This window comes from Dromaius novaehollandiae, chromosome 2 (assembly GCF_036370855.1).
Source record: "Dromaius novaehollandiae isolate bDroNov1 chromosome 2, bDroNov1.hap1, whole genome shotgun sequence".
Taxonomy (NCBI): domain Eukaryota; kingdom Metazoa; phylum Chordata; class Aves; order Casuariiformes; family Dromaiidae; genus Dromaius; species Dromaius novaehollandiae.
In genome coordinates, this window is record NC_088099.1 from 48,500,440 (window position 1) to 48,521,710 (window position 21,271).

Consider the following 21,271-nt stretch of genomic DNA (forward strand, 5'->3'; position numbering starts at 1 on the left):
TTCTCCTCCTGGCCTCGGTTCAGAGCACAGCCGTCATGGGATGCTTTGGGAAATAATTTATGAAGAGTGGGAGATACTAGACAGAGGCTTGCTCTTAGAGCAGTGAACTCTTTAATAGTAGTAATAGCTAGCCTGAGGAGAATGAGCAGAATTAAAGGCATCTTTCAGAAAATCCCCCCGAATGTGCTTATTTTTTTTCCAAGGGATTTTGAATCTCTCCCTTGGTTGCTTTTCACCCATTTCTTGTCTTCTGAAAGCCAAACCAAGCAGGCATACTAGATGGTTTTCTGTCTGCAGTGAACTGCTGACAGCTTTGGGGATAGAGGCTCCTGTCAGGTGGTGTGGAGCTTGCATGTTGGTAGCTGCATCTGCACAGGGTGCCAAGATCTGGGCTGTGAAGATGTTGTGTTAGTGTCCCTGCTCCCTGCGCCCCCCTCTGTGCACCCCCCCCCAAAAAAAAAAAAAAAAAAAGAATAACTTACTGTTTTTGAGCTGATGGAGGGGTTTGGGCATGCTGCTGGGGGAAATGTGGGTAAAGAAGTTTTTAAGTTTATTAGCATTATACCTATTAATGCACTTAAATCCTCTGCTCTGTAGCTGCTATTAAAGCTAATGTAATCTGAAATGTTTTCCCCTGTTCTCTTGTGTACTTTCATGCAAATTGAATTTATGGTAGTGAGTCTGAGAAGAAGTTGAGTAGATAGCTACTTTGCTTTTTACTACTTACCATTGATTAAGTAATACTGCATTTTGGAAAATATTCCTGGCTTTAGGACCTAAGCTCTTTGAAATCTAAACTTTTGCTTCTTGCTAATTAGGAGATTGTCTCCCTAACAATGGGCTACTTGCATGTAGTGAGATGTGTAGAAAGGGAGGAAGGCTGTTGCAGGGATTGCTAATTACTCTAGTTTGTTCTTTGAATTAAGTTAGGAAGCTACTATACAAGCAGACCCAGTGCTACAGTCAAACTGTGCTTGGCTGTGGCCTGCTTAAGTGTACAGATATGCATCTTGGTCCAATTCCTGCCTACTTAGCCAAAAATACTACTGATTTCTCTTCGTTATTACTGCTGTTTTTTCCACTTACAGTAAATTTCTAAGTGTTTGGACACTCAAAGCTAAGAGTGTTCCTCTGTAGCATAGACTTTCCAGGAGCTTTACCTGGCATTTTAGGCTTTCTGAAATAACTTTGCTAAATGATTATCTTGTATGTGTCGCTGTTATTTTGATGTCATGTGATATTCATCATAGTTTCCAAATACTTATTTGTCTTGAGGGACTGAATCACTGGATATTTCCATTTTTTTTTTTTAAGTGGGACTCCAGGGACTGCTCTTAATGGCTGGATTTCTATGTTTCAGTAGACTGAACAAGTGACTTCTTTAAATTGTGTTTGAAGCTGGTTAATGAAGCTTTCTGACTTTATACAAAATAACTCTTCAGCTGGCATTTAACCATATACTGGAGTGTTCAACCTTCAACTGTTTCACCCCTCAGTTTGCTTCCTCCCCCTCCAAAAAAAATTTTCTTGCCCAAAAACCCCACAGTTATCCTGCTTCACTACTAATACTTAGAATTGAACCATGCTCTGAAGAAATATAGCAAGATGGCTACACTATTCCTGAAAAGAACACTCCTTTTTCCCATTAGCAAGTAACCCTCTTTGCCAGGCTAGCTAGTGAGTCACTTTGGTCTATGTTATTTTTCTTCTGGATCAGTGGACCAAAAAGAATTTGAATGTGGATGAATCCAGTGATCCTCAGTACTGGCCCTTAGTGAGGGAATGGGAGCAAGCAGCCAAAGGATGGACACTAATATTGCCATCACTTCTGATAGCAGCAAGGTCTGAATTCCTAGTGTGTCCCGTTGAACAGCATCCTGAAGCACCGAAGGCAGTGATGCTGCAATCACTGAGGCAGCCTGCACTAATGCTGTTTTAGAGAGCTGGGTGGGCCTGTTCCCTCCGCTCTAAGGGCTGTGAGTTCCTTCACAAAAGATGAAACTTGTTTCCAAAGCTGATTAGGCTATAGTACTTTGAGAGCAGAGTACTGTACAGGGAAGAAGAAAAAGTTTCATGCTACTTAAGAATCTATCTGTGAAGGTGCAAAATTCTCTCAATTGACAGGCACAGCTGTGAAAGAGGTAGATGAAGCTTAGAGAGTTCAAACATGTCAGGGCTAAAAAAACCCCCTCTGTTGTTTAAATAGCAACTAGGGTTTTTAAAAGCTACAGCAGATGACTGGAAATCGATTTTCAGATCTTTGTGCTAGAAAATATGTATGTAGGAACAAAAATCAACAAAAAATTTTTTTTTTCAGTGCCCTGCTCTTGCTGCTTTCCAGTTGTTCCATATTTATCCTGTGAGTGTATCTTCTCTCTCGGGAAAAATCACATCTCAGCTTGAAACATAGCCTTGCCAAAAAGTTATTGGCACACTGCACAAAAATCATGACAGTGGAGTAGGGTAACCTTGTTTGGGGCCCTGAAATGCTACCTTAACCTAAGGAAGTTATGGAAAATGTCTAATAGCACAGGAATAACCCAGCCAGGGAAAAACTGATTTGAATTCTGCACTAAACCTTGAAACAGCATCTGAACTTCTGACTTCATGAATGAAAACAAATCTCACTTAGTATAAGTAACTACAATAATGCCTATTGCTTTGTTGTCTGAGAAGTTACTTTATTTGTGACTTACCTTTCTGTTTTCTCAGACTCTGACTTCTCAGATAGTAATTTTCATTGTAAGAATGAGGAAAATACTGGAAAACAAGAATGTGTTTGAGTTGAACACAACTTATGTGGGGGTAATTTGTGTATCCTAAACTCTGAGGCAGGGAGAATCTTGGCAGCAATTAATTATGCTTTAATTTTAAGGGTTGCTGGTTTTGGTATGTGCAGTGCAAGCAAGTGCAGCTTCAACTTTTCCCCCAAAAGTTGTTCCACTGCTACTTACAGTACTAGAAGAAAAAAATCAAATAGAAAAATATTGCTGAACTTTTGCCTTGTGGAAAAGTTGTCTTAAATTATCCAGGAGATAAAGGACTGCTTTAGGTAGGCTCCCAAATAAGTTGAGTCATGGACAATATTTTGTCTGTAGGAACTTCAGGTTTTTTTGTCTGTATTTTGCTTTCAACATCCTTCTCCCTCAGTCAGATGAAACATGTTTAAAATGCAACTTTCAAGGTACTTTTTGCCTATAGTCCAATAAAAATGAATAGAACTAGGTGCTTCTATAGTGTTAAACCTCTGGGAGCTGTGAATATGGAATACCCAGGAGCCCTGCTTGAATAGGTAACAACAATCTTTCAATTTTTTTAATATTATCAGATGCTCTGGGGCACCAATGTAATTATTAAATGGTACCTTATCATCCTGGATGCTGGTATGAGTGGAACTTAAAAAGCTGACTGACTTGACACAAAAATTGAATCTTAGATACAGGAAAAAGATAATGGTAACTATAAGAATGTCATCTTATTTTGTGAAATGAATGCGAATATCACTAAGCAAGCTGCTATAATCACTGACGGTATGGCTAAACTTGATTAATCATAAAACCTAATGTGTGTTTTGGTAAATCAGTGGATATGTTGTCTCAGATAGTCAAAGGAAATATGCTTGACTAGATGTTATAGTATGAGTTCTGCCATACACCTTTACAAGAATGAGTAAAGGAAGATAACTTTCAGTTTCTTTTCTCTAAAATGTCTTTGTTTAGTGGCATGAACTAAACTCTTTCATCTTGCTCTGCTATCGAAGCAAAGAAAATCAGTGCTGAACTTCCACATAGCAGTTCAGAACACTAGGCTATTGTTAGCTATGTTCTCTGTTAAATTGCAGGAAAACATGTACAAGAATTGTTGCTAGCCTTTGGCATATTTTGCCTCTCTGATAGTATTTTCAGTGGGAGAAACAGTTACAATCACTGTCCAGAAGCACAATGATTAGTAAAGCATCAAACCTTAATGATTTTAATAGTTTTAGTGAACAAAAACACACTGAAGCAGATTTTGTCACTTCCACTGCCTGTACTGTGCTTCATGTAGCTGTATCCTGAATCTAGTGAGATGCTAGTATAAAATTAATGGAGGCTACTGGTAGGTGTTCATAGCTGAATATTTCTCAGAGCTCTATTGTTAAGACTAGATGTTAGATGCTTGCTCTGCAAGTGTGAGGGCATCTTGCTCTAAATATTCTATAGAGCAGGTGGTATTCAGGTCTGGGAGACTTAATAGAACTGGTCAGATCCAATGCTTAGTGGAGCTAGTCTTGTTATAAGCTTATTATTCCACTTACTAATACATTAGTCAAAAGAGTGTCAAAACTGGTTAAAAGGGGAGGTATGGAGAGTGAGTACCTGGCAGCTTGTTCCATTCATTTTTTGTGATTTGATGTTATTTTTAGCAAGTGCACTGCTATACAGAAAGCTCTGTGTAATTTGAACAAACTAACTTAACTGTGATGGTGCAACTATGAGTGTAATGTTCTCGTACTTGCACATGAATTAGTTTAGTAACACAACACAGTTCTTAAATGGGGGGGAATAGAGAACTTTAGTAACAATGCTGTTGAAGATCTTAACCGCTTATGAAACTCTGCTCCTAAACCTGCATATGGGGTTTTACTCATGACAGAAGTTAATGGGGTATTAACTCTGAAAATTGGACTCAAATTGGAGTCACTGAAATATGTAAATATCTCTCCAGAAACAGTACACAACTCTCTTCACTAGGTATTGATGACTGTGTTGACTCTCCACCTGAGTAAAGGAATTCTTCATTTCAGTCAGGCTAGGCATTCTTCAGGTTCATGATTAGATAACTGCTACAGCACTTGCTCAAAGTAAATAGACTTAAGTTGTAGGGGGTGGAAGTTAACAGCAAGATAACATTACTGGTCATCCATCTCAAAATGAGAAACCTTCCTTTTGCCAAAATAACTAGAATAATATGAACACAAAGATAATTAGGGCTGTAGCCTAACTGTTTTTAGTGGATACTGTGAGTGGGATTGGATTACTTCAGTGTTGCTTCACTAAGCTGCAAGTATGAATTCTTGTGGACTGTCTTCTTAAGCTTGTGATGTTTTGGAGAAACCATTACATTAATAGCATGAACTTGACAGTATTAACAGAGTAATCAAGAGCAGGGAAGCTTATTTTGACACACACAAAAATAAAACAAATGCTGTAGCAATAAACTCCAAGTATGGCAATTGCTAGCCTTGCAACTAAATCTGGATATTTCCACTTAAATGTCTTTTATAGGTAATAAAAGCAAAGTGAAGCAAAATGGAAGTTGAATTCTGAAGTACTTGGCATTCAGCAGTTGCAGTTGCAGAAGATAGTGTTAGGATTCAGAAGCATTTCTCAGAATTTAACAGCTCCCGGAGCAAAGATCCAGTCAAGCAGTTTTGGGCAAGTTCAAGTACATTCCTGCATGTATTTAGGGAAGAGCTATTAATGTGTGAATTGAGTATGTCAGTGGTGGAATTGCATGAACTTTACAGTACAGAAAGGGTACTTAGCTTTTTTAATTGTAAATCATAACACTTGGCTAATAAGTTGGGTTCTCAACTTCAGATTCTGTTTCAGATTGGAAAATAAGCTATTCTAGCTGTTCAGCTTTCTCATTGCTGTTTTCAATAAACAGCAGTAGGAATCTGGCTTAGCTGAGGTTATGAGCATAGACTTTCTATTTGAATCATTTTGGTATTACAGAATTGTAAAATACACTTAAATTTGAATAAACAGAGGTGCAGAGAGAATGTAGTATGATTACAATAACGTGGCAAATAATGGAGAATAAGTTACCATGATGTAATACTGTTAAAGAGTACCAATAAATGAGAAACTAATAATTCATGTCTGTGTCCCCAGGCAGTTAATCCATGCATTCAGTCTGCTAAACAGAAATATTCCTGATATATTCAGTTACTGCTTTAATTGTCAGTTCTAAGTAAAGATAAAAACAAAGTCTTTTCTCTTGAAGGATATTGAGGATTGATTAAACTTTGGTTTTAAATAAAAATGAGTACTAACAGGGTGTCTCTTTTATTTTCAGGTCTTGGCACAAAATGAATATAATTAGGGAAAATAGAGATCTTGCTTGTTTCTACACGACAAAACATTCATGGAGGGGAAAGTAAGTAGTTTAAGGGTTTTTTTTAATGTTTAGTGTGAAATTTCTCCTCTCCATTCCTCGGTTTAACTGCATACTTCCTGTATTTTTAGGTGAAACAGAACTAAAAGCTTCTGCTGCTCAGTCTCTGAACTGACTGCATCCTCGGTAGCATCAATTTAGAGATTAAACATTGTCTCTCAGCCCCTGTGCATGTGTTACCACACTTTGGTATAACTTGGGAATAGATCCCTTGGCTTATGCAACTTATGATTCTGTTGATCTTACAACATGAAGTATTAAAGTGGAAATGCTTCATCCTGGAAAAGGCTAGTTGAAGGTGTAGTGTCATGTGCACTTTAATAGATGAGGGTCATTAGTCCATGCATATATTTAACATGTATAAAAGATTATCTGTTAAACTGAGATTGTTTGGAAGACTTGAATTGGATGGAATATATTTCCAGTATACTTCCTCAGTTCTTCTGTCTACAAAAGGTAGGGAACTTCTAAATAAGACTATCCACTAAATGCTCATAACTAGTATCTGTTATAATATGTTTGAAGTCAGCTGTTGTGTACTTCTTGAAGCTTCGTATCTAATCATAGGCATTTGCTTCCCTTACATTTTTGTACCAGTTTGGTATCCTTGTCCTGTACACTTCTTACATCCATAGTGGCACTGTGGAACTTTTGGATTTTTCTTGCTACCTAAACATTAGCAGAACAAAGAAGGTATGTTGTCCGTACCTCAGGAGTGCAAATACTGCTGTAGTCTAGTGACTGTACAGAAAGGTGATGTCTGACTCTGTTTTTTTTTTTTTTTTTTTTGCCCAGTGAGTTGAAACTGGCTTTTTGTGACTGTCTACTGATGCTTCCTGGAATTCTTTCTTTTGAAGGCTCGGAATACTGGGAGAGGAAGGAGGATGGGATTGTGTGGAGTAGCAGCCGCAAGTCTTTCTTGCCTCTGCTTTCAAGAACTGTGAATTTGCTTTGGTGTCTAACCAGAGAGCTCCTTGTCTTCTTTTTATCAGCAGAAACTAAGGCCCTGGGTAGTTCAAAGTCCAGAGTAGACTGAGCAGCTGTTTTCTCCAAGGGTAAAATACTATTTCTGTCAAGACAGACTCTTGAAAATCTTGACTTGAAATAAATACTTAGTTTACTTTGTTAGAATTCTAGCTGATACTTGGATAGTCAAGTCTTATCTGAGTTATGATCCACACATCTGGATTTGTGTGGACAGGTGTGAAAAATCTCTTAGTAATGAGATACTGTGGATTTTGGGGGTGGGGAGAAATACTAGAATAATTTCTTCTTCTTAACTCTTCCTCCCGTCAACAGAAAATGTCTTGTCTTTTCCTCTGAAGCTTCTGTGGCAGACCAGCAAATATGATGGGCCTAAAACATAGGTTTAAAATTTAGCTGCTTGCTGCAGTGAAATACACACTACTCAAATCACTTCTCTTGCCCAATACTTCCCATTAAAAAGCCTGTTCCTGCATGATGTAGGCTATTAGAATAAGGTTATCTTAAGCTTTGGTAGCATTCTAGGAAAGAAACTAAGTGTTAAACTGAGGCTTTCTTTAAAAACTCAGTGGGTCTTCATCCCTACTTAATGAAGGGAGAAGTGTTTAGTGAGTAGTTGCCTTTTCCTGCAATGCAGGAAAAGCTTATGTGGCTTTTACAAAGTGTGTATTTGAGTGTTGAAGTTCGCTGTCCGCATGGAGTGGTAGTGTTACACTTCTGGAACTGAGATTTTAAGTTACAGACAGTTCTCATAACACGAATCTCTTCTGTCATGCTATGGAACGTAATTTCTGAGAAGTATTTTACTGCAATGTATATGTTCTCAGTATCATCTATAGATAACATGCAAAAATCTGGTAACTGAATGTGGAGTGCTAAGTGGGCCTGAATCACTTCTTTGACTGTTCATATGAATTAGTGCTTGGCAGAATGTGGGCTGTGTGCATGGCACTTAAACTAACTCAGTAGTACAGATGAGGCTAAGGCATAGATCCGTAGTTCTGTAAAATTAATTAACACTGTTTTATTCCCTTGAGTGTGGCAGTATGGGGGGAAAAAAAATCTATCTAGCACTCTTAATCAGGAGGAACCTGCAATGTCTGGTGACTTCTACAGTGTTTCTAAGAAACTAGTGAATAGGTAATAGCCTCTTTAATGGGAAGACAGGGCATTTGCTTCAAGTTCTTATTCTTAAAACAGCCTGGCCTTATCTCTCAAATGACTGCAGTAGGGAGTATAATCAATGGTAAAATTTTATAAGCCTGGAGATATACATGCCTTTCTTTATGGTTAAAGGTGAAGATCTGGTCAAGAGTCAGTCTAGAAGTCCGTTCTTACAGATGATCTAAATCTCTTCCGTTCTCACAGCAAAACTTGAATCTTCTGAATCTGCCTAGGGAGAGGATGAAGGGAATGAACTCAGCAAATCTGCTTTTCTATCTTATGTGACCCAGTGAGGAATATTAGGAATGCTGGATAATAAATATACTTCCTGTATCTTGAAATACTAGTGCTGTGTATGTAGGGTAGAAGGCATGGGACTATAGCATTTGGAAGTAGATCTTCAAATATCTGCTATCGCTGCACAGTCTGTTTAAACCACAAAACACTGAAGTTCTTCAGTATGGTAAGTCAGTAAATTAAACCTTAAGCAGTACTTTAGGCTTACCACAGTAAATTCTTTAGAACAGCATAGACAAGCTTTTTGTTTGCAAAGCAGATAAAGGGCAAAATACCTACTTAAATTGTGCAACAAGAGGAGAAGGAACAATCAGTTGTCGAAGTATTTTCTTGTATTCCAAGAACTGAAATATTCTTTGACAACCTGAGTATAGTAGAGCTGTTAGCAACCAGAATAACTGCAAATGTTCTGCCTTACTACTAATATTATTTTTCAGCTGCATCCTAAGCAACATGAATTTACATATAACATCTTAAAAATAAGCAAGTCTCCACTCCATGGAGAAAACAAGTAGGACCTTAAGCATCTTTAAGGTGGCAGATCACTTAATGTTACAGGATTTCTAAGCTTTGGACAAAAGCTTGTTTCAATTCCCAGTTAAACTTGTCTGGGCCAATAATGGCTTGAACTTGCACCAATTTACCATGTTCAATTATAGTATTTCAAATATAGAGAATGAAGTTTGTGATGTTGATTTTCAAACTGATACTCTTAGCCTTCCTAAAATGAGAGAAGGCCAAATAACATGAGGGAATAGCTCTGGAGACCTGTTAACTAGAAGTAATTTAGCTGAAGCCTGTGAAACTCACTTTATTTGCAGCCCTAGTAGAAATGCTTGGTCTGACCTCACGCAGAACTGAGGGCTTTGTGCTGCACATCTGGCAAGTGAGAAGGGACTGCAACACAAGAATGCAGAGAAAGAGGGAAGAGGACCTGCTGCTTGTGCAGTGCCTAGTATGGCACAGATCCAAAGTAGTTATTCAGCTGCTTGGTTGATTCTATCCTGTTCTTTCCCTAGGAAACCCAGAGGCTTAGTTGTTACACTGAATCAGTTTTAATGGGGACAACCAGATAAAGTATTCTAACTTGGTTCAGGTTCAAGAAAGGCTTCTGTGTTCAGGTCTTGTTCTATCAGGGAATAGTGACTGGAGCTGGCTTGTGTCCCCATTTGGTTTGACTTTCTGGGCAGGACTCCTTCCAGAACATGAGCCTTGTACAGATTGTAAGGGACTAGTAATGACTACCTCCTATCTCAGATATGCTGGATATTAGTTTCAAAGTTTCCTGCTTCAGAAAAATTTAAATGGTTTCGTTACAAAGAATTGGTTCAGGGAATGCAGTGTAAAATCATGTCTAGGAGATGAAAGTGTTGGTCATAGTAATGCTTTGACTTGTTACATTATTGTGATCAACTACGTAAGTCAGCTTACTTCATGTTATAACTTTAGTCTGAGGCAGTTGCTGGAATTCCTTCTCCCATCTATTGAGAATTTATTGTGCTCTGTGTTGGTAGCACTTTCTATTGCAGGTTTCAAGAGTTTTCTGTACTGACTTAGCAAAAACCTAGAAAAACATGTGCATGAGGAATTACATTTGGTGGTGTTTAACTGTTATGTCCCCTCCATTGATGTATAGAACAGAAGAGCTTAACATGTCATAAAGGTAAACTGCAAGCTAACAACTTACAAAATTCCATAATCGTTTCCTAACAGTAATTAAACTATAGTATCCTAACATAACCTTTGTAGTTCAACAAGGTTTTGTCTTGAGTTCTGAAACTAATACACTCTTATATCCTCTAGGTATAAGAGGGTCTTTTCAGTCGGAACCCATGCTGTCACCACATACAATCCCAACACTCTAGAAGTTACAAATCAGGTAACTATCCTCTCTGTTCAGAGTTCAAAGCTGTTCAGTTTATTTTGACTTCTGTTCACTATCCAAAGTGGATGGTAGCATTGTTTTCAGAAGCTACCAACTCTAGGAAGATCTCTGAAAATGAAGAATGGCAACTGCTATAGAAAGAAACATAACAGAAAACTGGTGTTGCATTTGTTAACTCTACAGATATCCAACAGATTTTCATGCTTTCAGGCAGTTTGTATTGGCTAATAAATAGTAGTTTGCTATTGGATGTACTGTTCTGAATGAACTGGAGGGAGTCAGGATGTTTACTTGCAAAGTGTCAAGCAGGAAGTTCAGGCTGAAATTGCCTTGTGTGCTAGCTATGGTCCCATTATAGCAAGTCAGTAGTTATACTCTGGGTGTTTTGAGTGGAGGACATGCAGTTTTGGTTTTAAAGTTACTAATGGTATAACCCAATTACTTTGAATTGTCTAGTGGCCTTATGGAGATATCTGTAGTATTTCTCCTGTTGGAAAAGGACAAGGAACAGAATTTAGCCTCACTTTTCGGAAAGGGAGTGGAAAGAAGTCTGAAACTCTGAAGTTTTCCACAGAGCACAGAACAGAACTTCTTACAGAAGCACTGGTAAGTTTTATTTATTTTTTTCTGGTGTCTTTTGAACAAGCAGTAAGTACTTCATAGTACAAGCTGTGTAAGGAAGGAAAGCATATTAAACTTCCACGAAGTAAGAAACCAAGTTGTGTTTTGAGCTATTATGTTGATGTGCTTGATCGAGTGTCAACTGCAGCAAGTGGTGTGTGATTCAGAATTTGTAGCTTTACTTGCAATTTAAGAATGTATTATTGTAGAGAAATGGTAAATAGGCTTAGTCCAAGTTATTTAAATAAGTGTCAGCTTCAGCTCAGACTTTCTGGATAGATTGGCTGTAATATGTGTATTCATTCTTGGCTAACTTTTTTTAAAAACAGAGATTCAGGACAGACTTCTCGGAAGGAAAAATCACAGGACGGGTAAGTATTTGGCTTGTCTGAATCATGTGCTGTTTAATGAACTGATCTAAAGACTTAAATTTCCACAGTGTTCTTGTAAGCTGTGCCTGTGCCATACACTACCTAAAATAGATCTTGTAAGCTTGGATCTGAACTGAAGTTTTCTCTCTTTAAGAGGAATTTAAGAGTTCATCCAAAAGGAGTAGAAACCTTTCTAATAGAATATTTGAGTTCCTTTCACTTGGCCTGAGCTTCACTCCAGTGCATGTGAAGACTGAATGTTACCTTGGAAATAAAGGGCTTTTCTATGTGAGGTTGTTACTTGGAGGAAAGGAAAGAAGAAAGGGGAAAAAAAAGGCATTAATCACTGTTTAATTCTTAGTATTTCTAGCATCTTACTTTCTGACTTAGAATAGTCTTCTGCATAACATCCTGAACTCTTGATACAGTAATACTGTTTCCTAACAGAGTTTCTTGAGCTTAGTCAAGACAAAATTGCTATTTACTGTATCTTATTACTTTATTTGGCAATAAGAAAGGCAGTATACAGAGTTGTGACTTGTACTCAGTTTTATGTCTTATGGACTTCAGCTATCACACCAAAAGCCTACTGACTTCCTGGTCACATGTGATAGGACTTAAAATGACTTTGCGTAGAATAAGTCTTCAGTGATGAGCATAGGAACACTTTCTGGAATGTGGGGGATCCGTTTGTTTGTCTTTCTGCAGTCTAGAACAGTCCATTAAATTTTCTGACTTCAGTAAACCTGTATTATTCGTAATGGAACGTGACTGCAAGAGAAGAAAAACTTGCACTGTAAGTTTTTTCTTAAGCTACTTTTGATTAGCTGAAAAAGTGACTCGTGCAATAGGTGTTTCTTGTCTAATCACAGATGTGCATATGCTGTGACCCTAGACCTTTTTCTGCAACAAGAGAAAGTTGCTTCCTCAGAATTGGCTGTCTTGAAATTGTTACTCCTTCTTTTAAAAGATATTGTTTAAAGTTTGACTACTATGACTTCCTTGTCAGTAGATAGCTACTTTCCTTTGATTCATAGTGTTCTTATCTACAAAGCACTGAGGTAAATGCTATAATTCTTTCAACTTTACACCCATGCTCCTTATTAGAATTAAAAAAAACCCCTGTAGTTGCTCTGTGATGGAGACGTGTGTAGAGATGTCTGAAAGTTGCTCTCTTCACAGAGGTACAACTGCTATAAACATCACTGGAGTGATACAAGGAAATCTGTGATTCTGGAAGTGACTCCTGGAGGTATTGACCAAATTGATCCTGCAACAAATAAAGTCCTGTGCTCCTATGACTACAGAAATATTGAAGGCTTTGTTGATATTGGTGGCTATCAGGGAGGTTTCTGTATCCTCTATGGAGGATTTAGTAGATTGGTGAGTACTAAAAACGCAATCTTGGCATAGCTGTTAGGATGCATAGCTTTGTGTTCAGTAATGGAAGCTTCAATATAATTTGAGCATACAAATATATGTATCTGTGGAACCCGGTGGTGAGTCCTGGCTCATGGCTTACAGATGGTTTTTAAACTTTACCACAGCAGCAAAAAGTTAGTTAAAACATGTTTGAGAAGAATGTGTGCTTTTTTTGCTTATCTTAACTGTTTAAAGATTACAGAGCATAAAATATAAAGTTATTTATATTTGGGTACCTAATGTGAATGCAACCTGCACACAGTGGTGTAGGTTGGCAATTCTCAAAGTTACCAAAAGTGGCAGGCAGCATTATTAATCTAATCAATGGCATTGTATTCTGGGATAAACTGATCACTGGTGATACCTCCTGTTTAGGCATATGATCAGAGATACAGTAGCTTCAGTTGAGGAAGTACTTGCTGCAGTGTAATGTTAGAATAAAAGTTTTAAATGGATTTCTGTAGTACAGTGTAAGCAATTGAAACTGATTTGTAGGAATTCATGATTAGTAGCTGAAGTATAGCTACTTCAGTCGCTACTGATAAAACATGAATCGGTTTCTCCTGTTTTTGTACTGTGGCATGCTTTTCTCTGGATTAAAACTAATACGTGACAAATCTTCTGGAGCTGCCCTAACCTTGCCCAGCAAGGCTGGTTAGAGCCCTGCAGATAGCTGCTGGGCCTGTCAGTATGATACCCTCTGGCTCTTTACTCCTGCCAGGCTGTCAGGATCTGTTGCCAAGGGTGGACAGACAAGTCATGCAGATTTTTACTTTAAAGGCGTGCTAATATGGTGCAGAGTATCCTTTAGGAAGAGCTGCTATAGATTTTTGGAGGAGTAATACAAATTTATGAGCTGATTTCAGGACATTTTTCTCTTTATACCATACACTTAACGAAGGCCAGCCCAAGCAGCTAGGAAGATTCTTTACTGTTAGGCAGGTATATAATGGAGGAAGGAAGTGTGTGTTGCTTGTGCAAGTTATTGTTCATCAGTGGGAAGGTAATGGTTCTAGAACTTAACCAGGTGATACTTCACTGCCTGTTTTCTTCATATGATGTATTTTTCACCTGTTGCTTCTTGTCAAAATCTGCAGCACCTGTTTGCATCTGAGCAAAGAGAAGAAATTATCAAAAGTGCAATAGAGCATGCTGGCAACTTCATAGGCATCTCTCTGCGGATAAGGAAAGAATCTCTAGAATTTGAGCAATACTTGAATCTTCGCTTTGGGAAATACAGCAATGATGAAGCCATAACATCTTTAGCAGAATTTGTTGTTCAAAAAATAACACCTAGACACTTGGTAAGAGCATCAAATCAATATGTAGTTGCTCCTAAGTGCAAGTGTTCTCTCTTCTAACATGTTCTTTCTTTAAGGAACCTGTGAAAAGAGTACTAGCTCTTACAGAAACTTGTTTGGTTGAGAGAGATCCAGCTACCTATAACATTGCAACTTTGAAACCTCTAGGAGAGGTAAGAGGCAACCTTTATTAATGCTACTTGAAACAATTTGAAGTTCTAAAAGGTGATAATAGAAATTTAATAATGTATATAAGATGGCCTCAATCTGCAGAGTAGATGAATAGCGCAGCTTCATGAACATGATCCTTTGCTCTTATGGGTTCTTTTAGGTATTTGCAATAGTGTGTGACTGTGAAAATCCACAGCTCTTTACCATTGAATTTATCAAAGGACAAATCCGGAAATACTCTTCAACAGAAAGGTAACTGGAGCTCATGTGGGTTAAATTCAAATGGAAGTTGTTGTTCCAATCTAATCTGTCTCCCTAAGTTCTGAGGCTTGAAAGTGTTAACTAAAAGCCTTGCTATTCTAGTGGTCTGCCTCCTACAAATCTTGATTTGTTGCAAGATCTAAATCTCTCCCTATACTTTCATCTCTCCTTTAAATGTTTAGAAGGTTTCTGATAATCATATAATGGGGGTGAACAAGTTAGATACAGCTTGTTTCTCCTAGGCAAGGTCCTTCTGCATTTGTTGTACTTGGTTATGCACTGTATGTGAGAGAAGGAAAGAAAGCATAATTAACATGGGAATGTGAAGGTTATAAGACTAAGCCATGCAGACAGCTCATAGGATTTATTTGATTCTATTTAAAACAACCAACAGAATAGTCTGAGTGCACATGCAGTTGTAATGCAGTCTAATCCCACTAAGTGAGGTTTTGCAGAAGGTACAGGGATGAATTGATTCACAACCTGTAACTCATTCACAGATAATCTACAGTTGATCTCCTTTAGTGAAAGACTGCAACTGGCTATATTTGGTGCAAGACAGCTCTGTTCTTATAGTGAGGAAAGCAACACTTGAAAGTTAGCAACTTCTTTCTCTAGAGCTGTAGCTGTTAACTTAGTATCATTGGTAGATGATACTAAGTGTTTCTGCCATGCTCTCTTATTTTCCTTAGTTCTTCTGGATCATTTTTCTGATCTAAGGGATCTAAATCTTATTGGTGGTATGTCTTTTCCCAACCCAGAGAATCTCTCTTGGCTAGCTTGCTGGATGGAGTGAGAGCTTCTGGTAATAGAGATGTCTGTGTGAAGATGACTTCCACGCACAAAGGCCAGCGTTGGGGATTACTCAGTATGCCTGTAGATGAAGAAGTAGAGAGCCTTCATCTGAGGTTTTTGGCTGCTCCTCCAAGTAAGCTAGCATTTATTACATGGTTTTATATGGTTTTATAGGGCTCTTTAAAATATACAGTAACTCTTAATCAGATACTGTGTACTCAGCTCTTTTGTTATGTCTTCCTGCAGATGGCAACTTTGCAGATGCTGTGTTCAGGTTCAATGCTAACATTTCCTATAGTGGGGTACTGCATGCAGTAACACAAGATGTAAGAATAAATTCTCTGCCCATCCTCTTATTATGTTGTTAATGCATGAAGGTATTAATAACTCTTTTTTTTTTTAAACCAGGGTCTTTTCTCTGAAAATAAGGAGAAACTGATTAATAATGCCATAACAGCACTACTCTCACAAGAGGGAGATATTGCAGCATCTAATGCAGAGCTTGAAAGCCAATTTCAAGCAGTAAGAAGACTAGTGGCTTCAAAAGCAGGCTTCCTTGCCTTTACTCAGCTTCCAAAGTAAGAAAGAAGTCTCCTAAGCTTGGAAGTAGTAGGTAAAAACTGAGTTTGGGGGCTCTTGTCTGATCTCTAAAGCTGACCACTTGAGTGGACCACTTCTGAAAAGGGCTGGAAGGCTATGGTACGTACCACTTTCAGTAGTGCAAGACTGCAACAGGCTCTGGTGTGAATTGAGAATCCCAAGTGGTCAGTTGGATGTAGAGCTAACTTTTTATCATTGCTTAGTAGTCTAAGAACCAAATATGACCTTTTTTAGAAGACTTCTTAAAACAAACTTCAACCGTCCTTGAAGTAGGCAGTTCTTCACTATCACCTTCAGTTCTAAACGAGATAAAAAGTTGATATTAGAAAGTTAAGTTATGCTCCTGTAGTAAGGACAGACGACTACTTAAGGCTATGGTGCAACTGCATGCTCTGAAGAGTAGCACATAGAAGTCTGAGACACTTAGAAGTTACAGGGGGAAGTGTCAGTAGTGCTCTAAACTACTAATTATACAAACATTACTGTGATCTTAGTGAAGGTGCTCTCAGTATATTGTTAACAGTGAAGTCAATATTATGTCTTCCTACCAAAGAATCACAGACTAATGTGAACTTCTGAGTTCTGGCTTGCTAAATCACATGCGGGCAGGGTTTTAATCTTAACTTTAAGACTTCTGTTTCATCTCATTGTGATGTTTTTGCTTCCCCCACCCCTTCAAAAGATTTCGGGAACGTTTAGGAGTGAAGGTTGTAAAAGCTCTCAAGAGGAACAATGATGGAGTAACCCATGCCTCTATTGATATGCTCTGTGCTCTTATGTGTGTAAGTATTAAATTGCAGTATATCTCACTCTGGAATGTGTGAACTTCAGACTACTAAAAAAATGTAGAAATAGGGACTGCAAGTTAACTTGCAGAATGCTCAAGCGTGAAATGACTTGTGATGTAATGGCTTCCTGGTGAACTTGAAATAGGATGTGGTGCCCATAATCTTGTGTTAGCTGTTTGTCAAGGCTTTTGGGGACTACAGCTGTTAAGAATTGAGGCTTGAAATGTGACTGCACTGTGAATATTCTTTTTTTATAGCCCATGCATGATGACTATGACTTGAGGCAGGAACAGCTGAACAAAGCTTCTCTCCTTTCTTCAAAGAAGTTTCTAGAAAACTTGCTAGAAAAATTTAATTCCCATGTGGTAAGTCAGACTATGAAATAACTTTGAAGTGTTTTTTCTAATTACTATGAAAATATTTATATCATAATGGAATATATCTTTGAATATCTTACTGCCTAGAATTAAAGCGCAGGAAATGCAGCGATATCTGGCCCTGAAAATTGTTCTCAGGGCTTGATGTAGACAAGTTAGAGTCAAACTGTCTGTACTGCAGAACTTTAGGACGCTCACTGTAGCAATGTTTTCAAGTTTAATAGGGAGATTGGGTATTCCTGTTAAATTCCATGAACTGAAAGGATAGTGTGAATAGGTAATTCAGTCTTAAAACTAGAAAGTAGCTTGCAGCATACTGATGTCATGAGTCTCTTGGAGTCATGTTGATGTCATGCTCTTGGAGTCAATCCTTTGTCACAGAGTATGACAGTGCCCTGATATGTGTTGAACTTGTAGTTCCTGTTTGTAGATAGTATTTTGTGGTATGAAAGGGAAGAGTACTTTTAATGTAAATACTGAATAAAACTTGCATGAGTGCTCTTTTGCACAAGAAATGCTGTATTTGTATTACATACCTCACTTCTGATTTCAGGATCATGGGACAGGTGCCCTAGTAATTAGTTCACTTTTGGACTTCTTGACGTTTGCCCTGTGCGCTCCATATAGTGAGACTACTGAAGGACAGCAGTTTGACATGTTGTTGGAAATGGTGGCATCTAATGGGCGAACACTATTTAAGCTATTTCAGGTAAGACTTCACATTCTTGCTATATGGAATGGGAATGATTTCGTTCCTGCAACTGTCTAAAAATAAAGACTCAATTTCTTAAGGAGAGGAAACATTAGTGTTACTCATATCTGGCATTACAAACAGTGTTATGAGAGGCCTTGAGCAGTCAGTCAGTGAATCTGAACTGTTCCCTTGTTCTTCTGGAAGACAAAGTGTGCCTTCCATTAAGGTGGGTGAGTTTTGGGGGCCTGTTGCTTTAGCTTCAGGTGTCAGTTTGGGGTGGTTATTCTACAGTGAATGATATGTCAAATCATTCCAAAGCAGAGTGCATAAGAATTGTGGTTAGTTGTGTTTTTTTTTTTTTTTCTTTTCTTTTTTTAAATCTTAAAATGCAGGGTAAAACTAAGCCAGATTCAGGAGACAACAGATCTTTGTCTTAAAGAATCTGTCACCTTTTGTTTTCCTCTCAGAAAAGTAAAAGCAGCTCCCTCTTCAACAGTAAACCTCTAAGGATTCTTGGATTTTGGCTAAAGTTGATAACTTCTTCCTGTAAGAACAGGAATGTTCTACTGTTCATTGGATACTGTCTGACACAAGCTGGCACTATCAGTGAGTTTCCCCCAGCACTATTCCAGCATCCTTGATATACGCCTCTTCCTTGCCAAGAAGTCCGGGTGATAGTTGCATAGCAGACTTTTGTTTGAAGATGCATGCTAGGAACTCTTCCTGTAACTTGGGGTTAGCTTTCAGAAAACTTGAAAGGGTTTACTTCCTGCATAAAGCTGGAGTCAAAACAGTGTAGATGAGTTGAGGAAGCTGAATTGCAGATGATCTAATGTTCAAATTCTGAACTTGGATAATTATTTTACAAACTTTCTCTTGTAGCATCCTTCCATGGCAATTGTGAAAGGAGCAGGTTTGGTAATGAAGGCAATAATAGAGGTGAGGCATTTCCTAAATGTTACCTGGGACAGTATACTAAGTGTGAATTGTTTTTTTTTCAAAAGCAAAACTGCAGTTTTGGCTTACCAGAATAGTCAATGCTTATGTTAGCTGTTGGGGGGGAGGAGGGAAGGAACAGAACACCTGCTTAATTGTGAGTTTTAACACAGCAACTTGCTTTCTTACACTTCAGGGGGTTGGCAGGCACGTGAGTTGGGACATCAGGGTGGTGCCTTGCATGTTTTCGTATTGTAGTCAAGGTTTGGCTGTTTATCTTAATGGTATGTAGCTCAGTCACACGCCTCAGCCAGCAGATTTCTGCATGTTGAAGGGCTCACAAAGAGGAGAAGCCATATTTCTTGGGATCTTATTGATGCACTGCCAGATACAATGGGTCTGGGATTTCCAGGCAGCTGTCCTAGAGCAGGCTAGTGATGTCAGCCTCTTTTCTTGCACTTCTTGCTTCAGTCAAAGATTTGGCTTTGTTAACTTCCATACCAGAGCTACACCATGATGTATGGGCCAAGTCCATACTTACAGGCCGCTCGCGACTGTTGCGGGGTGTCCTTGCTAACTGACTCTCGGCACTTCCTGTGTTGAAATTCAGGGCTTAGGTTTTTGCCTCAGTGTGTCACAATGGCTTATGTATCTGAATCACATCTAGTACTTTCTTGGAATGGAAGTGAATGAACACTTGAAATAGAGATACTATAAATCTGCAGGCTTCCATTGGTATACCAGCTACTGTTAGCCCGAAGATGCTATGCTGTTTGTTAATACTTCTGTCATTCCAACTATAGCTGGACACGGGCAAGTAAAGATGCAATGAAAACTTACTGTATCCATAATCATTCATTGCAACAGCATATCTCGACTGAGAGACTGTTTTATTCATGTGGCTTTATAAACCAAGCAGCAGTAGTTATTCTTGGAAATGTTACCTGTTGAATAAAGTCAAGCAGCAAGCAATTACTTGACTGCATGCTTTGTTTAACTCTAGCTTGCAACTGCAGTGTGGAAGTGACACTTGTAAATGTAGTACTGATTTCTTGAACTGTGATGGAAGATACTTCATGCATCTTATTCTACCCAGCTATTGTCCTCATAGGCCTAACTGCCAATATTCTGGTCCATAGCTTTACTACAACTTTGATCAGTTGCAGTTGAGAACTTGCTAAATAAAGCCCCTCACATTGTAGCTTCTGGCTATTAGTTGATATAGTTGATGGTCAAGAAGGTTTTAGAACTGTAGATTAAGATAAAAGCAGCCTAACTAAGATTCTTTCTCTAGTAATCATCTTGCCCTGTTTCCAAAGGAAGGAGACAAAGAGATTGCTACCAAAATGCAAGATCTTGCCCTCAGTGAAGGTGCCTTACCTCGTCATTTGCACACTGCTATGTTTACAATAAGCACAGATCAGAGGATGCTTACAAATAGGTATGTCAGTCTCACTTGATATATTATGCTTAAAGTCTTAAGTGATGGCCTAGCTAAGGTTAGAAATTTTGAGAGTTCAGGAAGAACTTGCAATTCTTCAGGGTAAGATTCTCTTCAGGAGTTGGTATACTTAAACTGAGCAAGCTTCACTTGAGACTGCAGCCACTTTAACTCATTTTTTCCTTTGCCAAAATGGGACTTTGGTTAGTTATATAGTAAAGGTTCTTGGGTCTTTTTTTCCCTCCGAAGATGTCCAGAGGAAGAAAAGGCAAGTAGAATGTCAAACTTATAAATGAAGTTGAAGCTTTTACACCACTGTACAAATCCTGATATGCACACCTCAGTCATTTTGTATGCAGTTGCGGTCACCCGTATCTTCTGAGTGAAAAAGTCTCCTCATAAACAAATTATTTCATGAATTTCAGTGAGTAGAATTCGAGCTGTGAGACTGGGCCTGAGATCATGCTAAAGAAGATGAGAGTGATCATTTGATTATTCCTCCAAGATTAGGAATGTGCAGCTAAAGTGTCTATAAAGTGCTGAAAACAGCTATTGAGCAATGTAATGACATGTGAGACTTGTTGCCATCATATGTCATTCTGAGGAGAGCTAGTATGACTGCAGATTTCATACTAGTTTGGTTTGGACCTACTTATGACTGGTTTGTAAGTGGTTCTTTTGATTCGTAGTATTAGAAGAATCCTGGTGACAGTGTTAACAGAAAATGTTACTTGGCATAGAAGGCAGGCTCCTGAAAAAGGCTTTCCTAGCAAATAACTGATCTTCAGATAGAGTAATTAATAGTTCTTACTCTAATTTTAACTGTAGTGTAAGATCGACTGGATGAATTTACACTTGGTCATTAGATGTTTAGTTTCTGCTCTATTACTCAAGTGTTCTTCTGAGGTCTAGATCAAAAAGCATGTGCTGCTAATGTTCCGCTAACTTCACTAGAACTTCTTAAAGGCAACACTTCAAAGCATGCAAGCATATACTTGAAC

The 21,271-nt window shown here is 38.4% G+C and overlaps 1 protein-coding gene across 3 annotated transcripts in view; it reads left to right on the forward strand.

Annotated features, from left to right (window-relative positions):
• Positions 1-21,271, forward strand: part of DNAJC13 (DnaJ heat shock protein family (Hsp40) member C13) — a 55,662-nt gene that overhangs the window by 669 nt on the left and 33,722 nt on the right. For 2 of the 3 annotated variants that reach the window (XM_026094044.2, XM_064506407.1), the window contains exons 2-17: positions 6,064-6,144; positions 10,411-10,486; positions 10,949-11,098; positions 11,443-11,484; positions 12,667-12,867; positions 14,004-14,210; positions 14,285-14,380; positions 14,539-14,630; positions 15,401-15,567; positions 15,681-15,760; positions 15,843-16,012; positions 16,717-16,816; positions 17,080-17,187; positions 17,753-17,908; positions 18,776-18,832; positions 20,149-20,270. In XM_026094044.2, the coding sequence (XP_025949829.2) occupies positions 6,077-6,144; positions 10,411-10,486; positions 10,949-11,098; positions 11,443-11,484; positions 12,667-12,867; positions 14,004-14,210; positions 14,285-14,380; positions 14,539-14,630; positions 15,401-15,567; positions 15,681-15,760; positions 15,843-16,012; positions 16,717-16,816; positions 17,080-17,187; positions 17,753-17,908; positions 18,776-18,832; positions 20,149-20,270 (1,892 nt within the window). In that variant the 5' untranslated portion in view covers positions 6,064-6,076. Of the gene's footprint in view, positions 1-5,267; positions 5,418-6,063; positions 6,145-10,410; positions 10,487-10,948; positions 11,099-11,442; positions 11,485-12,666; positions 12,868-14,003; positions 14,211-14,284; positions 14,381-14,538; positions 14,631-15,400; positions 15,568-15,680; positions 15,761-15,842; positions 16,013-16,716; positions 16,817-17,079; positions 17,188-17,752; positions 17,909-18,775; positions 18,833-20,148; positions 20,271-21,271 lie in introns of all 3 variants that reach the window. The other variant, XM_026094043.2, reaches the window with a different exon arrangement.